General features: G+C 38.4%; 1 protein-coding gene across 1 annotated transcript in view; it reads left to right on the top strand.

Moving 5' to 3' along the window:
* The window catches only part of VDAC3 (voltage dependent anion channel 3), a 14,101-nt gene extending 4,136 nt beyond the window's left edge, over positions 1 to 9,965 (top strand). The window contains exons 4-9 of the mRNA XM_077773119.1: positions 3,453 to 3,605; positions 4,437 to 4,489; positions 6,044 to 6,271; positions 7,549 to 7,699; positions 8,940 to 8,997; positions 9,434 to 9,965. Coding sequence (XP_077629245.1) covers positions 3,453 to 3,605; positions 4,437 to 4,489; positions 6,044 to 6,271; positions 7,549 to 7,699; positions 8,940 to 8,997; positions 9,434 to 9,525 — 735 coding nt within the window. The 3' untranslated portion in view covers positions 9,526 to 9,965. The remainder of the gene's footprint in view (positions 1 to 3,452; positions 3,606 to 4,436; positions 4,490 to 6,043; positions 6,272 to 7,548; positions 7,700 to 8,939; positions 8,998 to 9,433) is intronic.
* The last annotated feature ends 2,795 nt before the right edge of the window (positions 9,966 to 12,760 follow it).

The following is a 12,760-nucleotide window of genomic DNA, read 5'->3' as shown; positions in this document are numbered from 1 at the left end:
TTTTTTAAATATTTATTTATTTTGAGAGTGAGCAAGCAGGGTAGGGGCAGAGAGAGCAAGGGAGAGGGAATCCCAAGCAGGCTCTGTGCTGTTAGTGCAGAGCCTGACACAGTGCTTGATCTCATGAACTGTGAAATCATGAACTAAGCTGAAATCAAGAGTTGGACACTTAACTAACTGAGCCATCCAGGCGCCCCCCTTCCAACATATTTTTAATAGATATAGCATAATTCACTTAAAGGAACCTGTTTAAAATTGTTTGGTCTAGTTGTGTGAATCAGCATACATTTGGTGCTATGCTGTCTTACCTACAGTTTTGTCGTACTCTCAGATTTCAGTGAGCAGCTTCCCTGTAGCCCCTAGACAATCCAGGTTGAATTTTGTGTTTGTCATAATAAGAATATGCTGAATCTTACTCTCAGGACATATAAAATATATATTTTTTTGACATATATCACAGCTTTATACTTTCATGAATACGTGTATGTGCACTAAATACTTTCATTATAATGGGTTTATGCAAGTTTTATTGCCCTCTTACAAAAACAAATTAACTTTAGTCTCTAAATCTTCATGATTAATCAAAACAAATGTAGAAGAAATAAAATGCACATAGAGGATTAATCTACTGTTTTTATTGATATTCATAAAGTCTTTTTTACTGGAAGTTATTTATATAGTGAAGGATATAGGCATATTTTCAAAGTGTCATTAACCTGAAGTTTTATTTAGTAAATCTGGCAAATGAATTATCTTTACATTCACCTCATTCTCTGATTTCTCCTCATTGGCAGCATCTCTTTTTGGTATTTACCTATTGAAACCAGTACGAATTTGATTTCTGGATATAATTTAGTTAGAATGGCTAGAGGCATGTGGAATTCATATGATACTTTGTCTCATACTCCATGTAATCCTGGTTTGTCACTACCAGTTTTTCCCTGGGATTTCCTATTGGTAAATAAATATATATGCAGCTGCCTACTAGGATGGGCATATTGTTATATGGTTCTGCTAAAGTAGAAAAATTATACTCACTTTGAATAGGGTTTCAGAACTTGCTCAAGTTAGGTTTGTGTTGCAAACATCATCAACTAAAATTTTATCTCCCTTTCATGCTGCTGTGGTGTGGGACTATTCTTTCAGATGGTAAGAAAAACAGCATATTTGTGTGCTTGTTTTTATGACTGTTTTTGGTCTCTGGTACTGATTTAGGATAAATTTCATCCATTGCTCCAATCAGATATTAGGTTGTACTTAATATTTTTATTATATGCCATCTATTTAATAGTAACATTTTTATGGTGGTTTTGTTGCTCATTTATTATAGAGCTATAGATGTTATATGCATGTTATAAATGTAGTTTGCAGTTTGTTCTAATGACGAAATTAGAGAAAAACTGACGCACGTGTGAGCTAATACTAATTTTTTAACTTAGAAAACTTATGGCCTTCTCTTTGAGATTTGTACATCTGGTATTTTAGACTTTTGAGAGACCTTCAAAGTAAGAAATGATGGTGGTAAACAAGGAAAAAATGTAGACTAAATACACTTTTACCGTAGCTTTGTGTGTGAAGTTTTTCTAACACTAAAATTGAGGTGTATATTTGCTATACTTTCAAGTTTATGAGACATATATGTAAGAAAGAAAACACTGGATAGCTGGATCTACTGAAAGAAAACAGTCACATTAAGTAATCGTGTAGACTTTTAAACATGACTAGTGTTTTGTCATTTTGTACTGAGGCCTTGCCCCACAATGTGCAGCATGATACTCTCTTGGAAAACTTCCTGCATGGTGTTGATAAACAGATCATAGTTTCCCAGTTGTCTCATCAGCGTCTAGAACCAGATGAAGGGAGCAGGGTATTTGGTAAAGGGAGGATTCCTGTTGCGGGCAGTGAAACAGAACTGCTCAGGGCTGGCAGCATTCATCACTGTTGGCAGTTTTTCAGAAATGTGCTCTAAAAACAGGGCCAATCAGAAAGTTTTTTTTCTTGACAGTTCATAGATTGTCAGTGACAGGTGTTGACTGTTTGCTTCCTTTTAGAAGGATATCTGTTTCCTATTGCTCATTGTCATATGACTGAAAGGACACCTACCGAGGGAGGACGATATATTTTAAGATGTTCATGGTAACTATTTGATAGAAAACACTTTAAAAGGTAGATGAGGAGAAGGGAGAAAGAGGGACAAGTTATAACATTCCACTTTGTTGTGAAAAATGGGTACATACTTTCAAATACTGAAATTGTTTATACCAAAAATTTTACGGATAGCTTTAAAAAAATTTTTTTTTAATGTTTATTTATTTTTCAGGGAGACAGAACGTAAGCGGGGGAGGGGCAGAGAGAAAGGGAGACAAAGAATCTGAAGAGGTTCTGGCACAGGCTGTCAGCACAGAGCCCAGTGCAGGGCTTGAACTCCTCATGACTGTGAGGTCATGACCTGAGCTGAAGTCAGACATTTAACCAACTGAGCCACCCAGGAGCCCCTTACAGATATGATAGCTTTGTGGACCAAAGCAATAAAGTTTTCATTACAGTGTGAATGTACTTAATGCCACTGAACTGCACACTTAAAAATGATAAATTTTATGTTAGGTGTATTTTACCACAATAAAAATTAAAAACTTTTTTTTTTTGATGCAGTGAAGTTCTGACTATCAAAAGAGGATAGAGTAGTTTTGTCTCATGTTTGGGAATTTTTAAGGACTTTAAAATTAACTAATAGTTTAAAAGATATGATAGAGAATGGATAATAATCTTTTTCAAGTCTTGAAAGTAAAATGTTTAAGATTCAATATTTTTGTGTTTTTAGTAAAGGAATTTATTTTCAGTAAAGATATTTCTTTTATTATTTTTTAAATTTATTTATTTTGAGAGAGCAGGGGTGCACACATACAAGCAGGGGAGGGGCAGAGAGGGCAAGAGACAATCCCAAGCAGGCTCCACTCTGTCAGCACAGAGCCCGATGTGGAACTTGAACTCAAGAACCATGAGACCGTAACTTTAGCCAAAACCAAGAGTGGAACACTTAACCAACTAAGTCGTCCAGGTGCCCCAAGATATTTCTTTTATTATTTNTCATGACCCAAGCGAAAGTCGGACGCTTAACCGACTAAGCCACCCAGGCGCCCCAAGATATTTCTCTTTTAAAGAAGAGAATTTAAGGTTTCCATTTTAGTAAGAGACCATATCGAACAAGAAATGTCAATAAGTGAGGCAGAATAATGGAAAAATCTGAAACTGCTTAAACTTTAGAAATGAAAAAGAAAGAAGGAAAGCAGGAAATAAGTTGCTCTAGGAAATAAGTTAACTATGTATAAATATAGTAATTATAGATAAAAAGTAAACTATATTGGTTTCCAATGCATTGAACACTACTTTCTGAAATAACTATTTTTTGTTTGACGTGCTGATTTTAAAGTAATTATTTTCTTGCTTATCAGGAATTTTCTACTTCTGGTCATGCTTACACTGATACAGGAAAAGCGTCAGGCAACCTAGAGACCAAATATAAGGTCTGTAACTATGGACTTACCTTCACCCAGAAATGGAACACAGATAATACTCTTGGAACAGAAATCTCTTTGGAGAATAAGGTAAAAGAAAGTATTAGAAGTTATTTGTAGGTTAAATTTATCTTGCAGATAAAATGATCTGTAAACCCCAAATACAACTTGAATGAGATCTTATAACCTGTATAGTAGCCATATTTTTTCTTTGCATGTGGCCTTCTCTGGTATTTTACATTTCTAGAAAGTAAAGCGTTGTTTGTGAGTACATGATTATCACATTACATCTTGGTTCTGACCAGTTCTATTTATAACTGAGCCTCTCCTGGTAAACCAAGCTATTTACAGTGATTTTGTTTGATTTTATTTGTAATCAGTGCAAAATTGGCTCCATAGAAAAATGTTTCTAACTTCTTTAATGTTTTCAAACAGAAAAATGTATCAGATATTTGTCACATACAAATATTTGCTATGTACAGGGCAGTATTTTTTGAGGTATGTCTACATGAACATCATCATATATCAATAATATATATGTGTAGCTGAATAAAGTACTTAGGTTGGTTTGTTAAATGTCAGGTTATCTCATTACAGTAATTTCAAGAGCGTATCAAGATTATTTGGTTGTATTGGATGTTGTTGTTGTTTTATTGCAATTAATGTTATTGGCTGTAATAGATTTGACCTACGGCTTAAACCTGTATTTTGGTAAGAGAATCATGATGAAACCTGGGAGTAAGGGGAGAGGGAAAGGAGACAGGGAAGGATAAAGAGGTAATTTATTAAATAATTTAATATTTGGCTTTCTTTAATGATTTTTTTTTTGTTTGGAGTTAGAGAAAACTTTACGATTGGTTTCTTGGGTCAAAAGAAGAATAGAAAATTACTAATTGTTCATTTTGAATCTTTATTTTTCAGTTGGCTGAAGGGTTGAAACTGACTCTTGATACCATATTTGTACCGAACACAGGGTAATTATCCAAACTCCCCGTTTCCTGTTTTTGTAGTCTATAGGGATAGAGAGCTTTAGAGCAGGAATTGCAATGAAAAGTTGAGATGCAAGAAGAAAGTAGGAGGTTGCTGTTAGGAACCCCAGAGACCTTGTATGTGTACTAAAGAGAAAGGATGGCTTCCTTGAAGCAGAGTGAAGTATTGATTTGAAAGTTGAACAGATGAACAAAAATATAAAGCTAGTCCAACGAGATACATGGTAGGAAAAATTTAGGAGCTAGAAGGGCTTGAGACTAGATCTTTGTTTCTTTTTTAAAATACTGTATTTTTAAGTAATCTCTACACCCAGTGTGAGGCGCAGACTCACAACGCCAAGACCAAGAATCACATGCTTTACCAACTGAGCCGACCAGGCACCCTGAGACTGGATATTTCTTAAGCTCTTCTAAAGATTCACGAATGTGGTATTTTGCCGAGAAGTTAATTTCTTAAGAATAACAGTGTAATCTCCTGGCGCTGGGACACCATACACAGTAGTTCTGCTGCTGACGTGCTTTCTTAGCCTTTAAAAATCCTCCAATTTCTCTGCCTCAGTTTCTTCATCTGAAAAATGGGGATGGTGTTGTTTCCTGTGGGCTGCTGCTAGATAAAGGCGGAGTGGCATTTTTCCTCAGCTGTGATAGCATGTGTGTGATTCCTGTCACACACATTCCTGTCGTTGAGTTACCTTCCAGATAAATATTCTCAGAAGAAGCCTGGTTAGAAGAGGACAAGGATTATTAAGAACCGATGTCATGTTTTCAGTACTGTCCTTCAAAAATGTACACTTCTCGGGTCGCCTGGGTGGCTCAGTCGGTTAAGTGTCCAACTTCAGCTCCGGTCATGATCTCAACAGTTTATGGGTTCGAGCCCCGCATCGGGCTTTTGTGCTGACAGCCAGCTCAGAGCCTGGAGTCTGTTTCAGATTCTGTGTCTCCCCCTCTCTGACCCTCCCCTGCTCATGTTGTTTCTCTCTCTCTCAGAAATAAAAACATTAAAAAAAATTTTTTTTAAAAAAATATACACTTCTCTTCCATCCCATCCATCTGATGTTGTCCAAGGAGAAAACACTTACCCTAAGGAAAATAAATATGCTTACTAAAGCACTGTAGCCTTTTTAAAAAAAATGTCCTTCTCTTTGAGAAGTGAAGTGTGTCGAGTGTTATGTTTTATAGCACTTGGGCATTTAAAAACATTTAAAGAGATTTGGTTTCTCATGAATATATACATACTCAGATTATTAATTTGGTACAGAAATACCTTAATTCCTTTTTAGACTTTTGTTAATGCTTTCATGTTAAATTCATCATGAAATATCATAGCATTTGTACTTATAGGGAAGAATAGGTTAAAAATAGAGTATGTATTTCTAATCCTAATAAAACTATATTTGAAGAGCTAAGTCATTTGAAACTTTACTATATGTATACCATCTACCAAATAATATTTACATTGGGGGCAGGAGGAGATCATTCTTACTCTAAAGATTTCTAGAAGTCGTAGAAACTCATGTTGTTTTCACTTGTTTTTTACAGAAAGAAGAGTGGGAAATTGAAGGCCTCCTATAAGCGGGAATGTTTCAGTCTTGGCAGTAATGTTGATATAGATTTTTCTGGACCAACCATCTATGGCTGGGCTGTGTTAGCCTTTGAAGGTTGGCTTGCTGGCTATCAGATGAGTTTTGACACAGCCAAATCCAAACTGTCACAGAATAATTTCGCCCTGGGTTACAAGGCTGCAGATTTCCAGTTGCACACCCATGTGTGAGTGTTTATAATTCATTCCTCCTTTAGTACTAGTGCAGTCGCCCAAACAGATGGTAGCTGTTAGCATGTTGAGAAGGTTAGGAATGAGGTACCTGCATTTAATGTGCTTTGGTGGACATCCAGCCTCACTGTACCATTTTCCTAGTCAGCAAAACATTGCCGAGGTTAGTGCACTTGGTACTGTGCGCTGATAGTAACTGGCCTCTCAGCCTGTACCCCAAACTTTAGGAAGATCTAGAATCTGTACAAGAACCACTGGGGTGGAGAGAGCCCAGGACACGGGTCAGCTGCTAATATAAGGGATCATTTGGAGATACTTCTGCTTCCTCTGGTTCCCTGCTCAACCTGGCAGTATCTGTAAGTAGATCTGTTGTTTGGATCATGAAGAGCAACCACCTAGTTGACCTGAGCACCCCAGAGCATCCTCAGTAATTCTGTGGAGGTTTTAGGTACCCATGGTCAGAACCCAGCCACCCCTATTGCATTCAGAAGAAGCAGAAGTCCTCAAGCAATCCTGGATTCAGTTTTGTAGGCTGCATCCTGTTGGTGAAGTGAATTTGAACTTTTATATAGTATTTAATATCTTGGCCTACTGGACACTGTTAGTATATCAGAAAGAAAAAGCAGAGGATAAGCTAGGTGTTTTTGAAATCGTGTAAATTGCCCTTCACTAGACATTCCAATTCACTGAAATAAAGTCAAGTAGTGGTATCGACAGTGGCATTAAAGTCGATAAGGCAGTATTATCAGGAAAACCATGGAAAGTAGGGACTAAATTCTGGGATGCTTTGAAGCAATAACGTAGGCACTTTTTAAGAGAAATAGGTATTGTGGGCGGGGGGGTTTTCTGACGCTAGGATTGTGTCTCAAATGAACTTCAGAATTGGCTTTATTCCTGCTATTTATTGGTTTGCAGAATGTTTATTGAACTCTACTTTTAGGTCTTTAAATTCTTTGAACATCTCCAAGCCTTATATAGACCGTATTTACTGATGGTGTCTGCCTTTCTTCATAATTGAATTTTGTCTAAGAAATTTACATCATGGAGGAGCTGAGTAAATGAATCAGATGTTAACTACATTTTAATCAGATGGTTATAAATCACATAACTGGATTTAGTTCCTTGTTTTGTTTGGTAGTCATTTATACCAGAAGTTTGCTGAAATAGGTATTTGCAAAATGAGATCCTTGTCCAGATAGTCTTAGAATTTGTTTCCATATCATAAGAGTGGCACAAGCTAGATATTTATGACTCTTTTACACCATGAAAACAGGAATGACGGCACTGAATTTGGAGGGTCTATCTACCAGAAAGTTAATGAGAAGATTGAAACGTCAATAAACCTTGCTTGGACGGCTGGCAGTAACAATACCCGTTTTGGCATCGCTGCTAAATACAAGCTGGACTGTAGAACTTCTCTATCTGTAAGAATGTGCTGCGAGGTTGCATGCACTCTTAGGGTTTCAGCTGAGTTGTAAATGAAAGTTGTAATATGTTGTTGTGCACATGTTCTCTGTTAACTTCGGTGAGTGCTCCTTGTGTAGTGAAAAGAGTGTCACACCTCACGTCCTGGAATGTGGGTTCTAGTCCTGGTTGCTCCTGTATTTGGCTGTTGGCTGACCTACTCAAGTCATTTTTATGTCTTTGGCCTCAACATTTTCCTATCTGTAAATTCATAGGATTTGATTACTATTCCTGTGGCTCTTAGTAATTGTTACTTATAATGACACTTATTTAGCTCTTAAATTTCAGGTACTGTACTAAGGGCTTTATGTATAGTATCTCATTTAATCTTCCCAGCTACTCTTGTGAGTAGTATCTCCATCCCCATTTTATAGATGAGGGAACTGAGACTTGGAGAGATCAAGTAACTTGCCCAAAGTCACACAGTAAGTGACATTGTCACGATTTGAATCCAGATCTTCTCATCAGAGTTTATGTTCTAACTACTGTCAGAGGTTGTAAACTGTCATCTCAAAGATTTCGGTACACAAGGGTGTTTGGCTGTGCAGTGTTTTATTTTTTTATTTTATTTTGTTAAGTTTATTTACTGGGGTGCTTGGTTAAGTGTTTGTCTGACTTTGGCTCAGGTCATGATCTCGTGGTTCATGAGTTTGAGCCCTGTGTCGGGCCCTGTGCTGATAGCTCAGAGCTTGGAGCCTGCTTCAGATTCTGTGTCTCCCTCTCTTTGCCCCTTCCTCGCTCACACTCTATCTCAAAAAAAATAAAGTTTCTTATTTTAAACAGTGCACATGGAGGAGGGTCAGAGAGAGAGAAAGAGAATCCCAATAAGGCTCCATGCTGCCAGTGCAGACCTGATGTGGGGCTTGAACTTATTAAACCGTGAGATCATGACCTGAGCCGAACAAGAGTCAGATGCTTAACCAACTGAGCTATCCAGGCACACCTGGCTGCACATTGTTTTAAAAAATTTGTTTGAGGCCTTTACGCATGCATCTCAAGGTCCCTACTATCTCTACCAGCCCTATTAACTGAGGAGACATACATTTTTATTAAGTGAATTTGCAGTTCCAGTAATCTTAGATTGGGCCAAAGGTGCTTTAGTTTTGGAAATCTGGTGCATGAAATGGTGATTGTCCTGGTCTTATATATTATGAAGTTGATTGTTTTCTAACCATTTCTATTTCATCTCCTGATTCTTAGGCTAAAGTAAATAATGCCAGCCTGATTGGACTGGGTTATACTCAGACTCTTCGACCAGGTGAGTAAAGGAATTAATAACAGTGGGTGTGGGGTAGGAGGTGATGGAAAAATAATGAAAATAATGTATAAAACCTACAATCAACTGTAGGTTGATTCAGTCCATTGTGTAACAATTTGTCATACAAAGTAAAGCAGATCAAGTGCTTTTGTTTAAAAATTAATTACATATTTCTAACTAGGTCACTCTGGCTTGTGAGTTTGGTTGATCACTCATTATTCTTAACCCTGAACTCCAAATCAAGTTTGCTGTGATTGTGCTTTGCTTATTGCAGATCAAATGATTATAGGTAATCCTGCTGACCTAGTGGTACCTGTAACTCTAAAACCCAGCTGTAATCCATGTCCTTGACTCCACCTATGTCCCTTGCTTCTAGAAAATGAAAATCTGATTATAATACTTGTTACGAGTGATTGTGGTGTTTTCTTCTTCCTAGGAGTCAAACTGACCCTTTCAGCTTTAATCGATGGAAAGAACTTCAATGCAGGAGGTCACAAGGTTGGGTTGGGATTTGAACTAGAAGCTTAATGTGGTTTTGAGTAAAGCATCTGATTTGTTCCTGGAGGTGAAGCGAACCCACTATGTTTTGGCCTTAAAATTCTTCTGTGAAATTTAATAAGTGTGAACTTTTTATTCTTCCAAAGAATTGTAATCCTCCCCACACTGAATTGAAGTCTAGAGATCGCAAGTCCATCCTACGGGAGGTACTTGAAGGCATGCCTGGAAGTTGTCATGTTTGTGCCACATTTCAGTTGAGTTCCACAGTGTTATTTTAAATGTGTTCCTCAGTGACAATGTAATGTCATGTTACAAAGGAAATGACCCAACCCTCCAGTTTGTACATCACGTCCTGCATGTCCCACACCACTTTTTCATGACCTTTTAATATATTGGTCTCTGTGCTATAGTGAAATCTTTGGTTTTGCATCAGAGTAAAATAAAATAAACCCATCACATTTGGAACATAATCGCTCATCTGGCTTGCTAGCGATGGCTTTCTTCTATTTGGTGTGAGAGGTTTTGTTTTGTACTCTCATAGGTGTTGGGATTTAGGTCTAAAGTGCCGTTGCCTGTCCCTTCCGCCCTCTGCGCTGGGCTGAGGAGTGGAGCAGCGGGTTTTGTCCTGCTGGGCCCATCGGTTGGGATGCTTGCTGNATGGCTTTCTTCTATTTGGTGTGAGAGGTTTTGTTTTGTACTCTCATAGGTGTTGGGATTTAGGTCTAAAGTGCTGTTGCCTGTCCCTTCCGCCCTCTGCGCCGGGCTGAGGAGTGGAGCAGCGGTTTTGTCCTGCTGGGCCCATCGGTTGGGATGCTTGCTTCCTGTTGCCTGGAGCAGGACCATATTGGTAGTTTTGTAAAGCTTCTGAGAAAGAGTGGGGGGTGCGGCGAGTGGGCAGAAGGGCGGGCACAGGGAAGGAAGCGTGCAGCCGGGGAGATGCCGCAGGGAAGACACGTCTGCGGCTCCTCCCGGGGCCCCAGGAAAGTGCTTTCGATTACTGGATCGAGAGAAACGACAACCCCAAAATGGAGATACCAGTTTGGGAAAAAAAAGGAGTAGGCTCTAATATCTGCAGGACTTACTGGTAAATAGCGTCCTCCCTAAAAATAGAACTCTTTTTGAGATCTTTTTTTTTTTAAAGCAGTATATATGCTGGTCGCGACAAATTCAGTCAGCTTAGACACCACAGGTGAAAATTCCCCTTCCTCTCTCCAGTCCCTCTTTCTTCTGCCACTTCCAACAGCTCGACGTATATCTTTGCAGATACTTTGCAGTGTCTTTAGAGATTACATAAATATATATATAAGACATCAAAATGCGCTTCTTGTTTTGCAGTGTGCTTTATTTATTTGTTTATTTGTAAGAAATCTCTGCATGCGATGTGGGGCTTGAACTGAGAACCCCGAGATCAAGAGTCACACGTTCCAACCAGCTTAGCCAGCCAGGCGCCCCACAATGTACTTTTAAATTTAACATGTCAGAGTCCTTTTTCCATTTGTTCGTATAGATCTGTCTCATGTTTTTTCTTATACTTGAGTATAAATGTGGTATTACTTAACTATTCTTTTTACTGTATTGAATTTTTTGCTTTATAAGTAATGCTGCATTGAATATCTTTGTGTCTACTTCTGTAAACATTTCCATAGCAGCACGACCCTGTAGATCTTTCTGTGATGGTGAAAATGATGTGTCTGCATTGTTTCATATGGCAGCCACTAGAAACGTGGAGCTGTTGAGCACGTGAAACGTAACTAGGTCATTGCAAGACCTCAATTTTTAAATTATTTTTTTAAGTTGGTTTTTTTTTTTTTTTTTGAGAGATTGAGTGAGCAGGGGAAGAGCGGAGAGAGAGAATCCCAAGCAGGCTCTGCACTAACAGCATGGAGCCAGACATGGGGCTTGCACTCAAGAACTGTGAGACTGTGACCTGAGCCAAGACCAAGAGTCAGATGCTTAACTGACTGAGCCACCCAGGTGTCCCAAAACTCATTAAAAAAAAATTGTAGGAGAGATGGGAACCTGGGTGGCTCAGTAGTTAAGCATCTGACTTTGGCTCAGGCCATGATCTCACAGTTTGTGAGTTCNAAAAGATGGTGTTTTTTTTTTTTTTTAAATTTTAAGACATCTCTATGCCCAACCTAGGGCTTAAACTCAACGATCCTGGATCAAAAGTTGTATGTCTACCAACTGAGCCAGCCAGGTGCCCCAGAAGAACTCAGTTTTTAATTCTGTTTCATTTTTATCAAATTTAAATAGCCACCTGTGGCTCATGGCTGTTCTGTTAGTGCAGTTCTATAGGCTAGGCTTCCAGAAGAGAGATTGCTAAGTCACAGGACATGCACATTTGATTAGTAGTATAAAATTGTCCTCCAGAAATTTTATATCAAGTTCTGTTTCTACTCTTGGTGGTTAAGAAAACTCATTTCTCCACATCCTTAATAACATTGAATGTCATCAAACTTAAAAATGTTTACCAGTTTTAGAAGTAAAAAATGGTGTCTTAATTTGTATTTCCCTAATTGCCAGTGAGATGGAGCTGTTTTCATGTATTTACCGATCATTTATAATTCTCTGATTTGCCTGTTTGAGTCCTTGCTCAGTTTCCAAATGACTGATCTTAACAACTAGACAGTTGCTTTTTGAAAAATATTAGTGCTGTAAGGTATTTTCCCCACCACCACCAAAGATTATCACTACTGGCACCCAGATTCCAACCACCACGTCTCATGTTGGAAAATATCTACCAACCACATGATGTAATTTGATTTTCTCATTATCTTTGTTAGTCGAACCCCATTACAGGAGATAAAGTACCACAGGACAGGGAGAGGGGTATGCAGCAAGTTCCTTCTGTCCTNGTGTGTGGAGTGGAGCGGGGAGCAGGCTGCCGTGTTCCTGTAGCTCTGGGCATTCTTCTCCTGTCTAGTGTTGGTAAGCGTGGGGGGTGGGACTGAGGCCAGAGGGCAAAGGGAGATTCAAGGAAACACTGATGAGAAAAACCCCTAATTAGTAGCTTAGTCATTTACATTTATGGCTTGAATTAGGTGGGAAGAAGATTGCTGTAGGTTTGTGTTTTTTTCCTTTCTTGTGCTACCTGTCCCTTTTAAATTATCCATTATTGCAGAGCTAAGGAGTCAAGTTTGTTTATTGACAGATTAATCTAGATATGGACATAGGTGGTTTAAATTTCACCCTTTATTCAGTAGTTTTACTGAATGCTATGGCTTGCTGGGCTGTGTTCTAATACGTTCATCATTGTGGGAGT

The sequence above is a fragment of the Crocuta crocuta genome, unplaced genomic scaffold (assembly GCF_008692635.1).
Source record: "Crocuta crocuta isolate KB4526 unplaced genomic scaffold, BGI_CrCroc_1.0 scaffold177, whole genome shotgun sequence".
NCBI classification, from domain to species: domain Eukaryota; kingdom Metazoa; phylum Chordata; class Mammalia; order Carnivora; family Hyaenidae; genus Crocuta; species Crocuta crocuta.
This window is presented reverse-complemented; position numbering and strand designations above follow the sequence as displayed.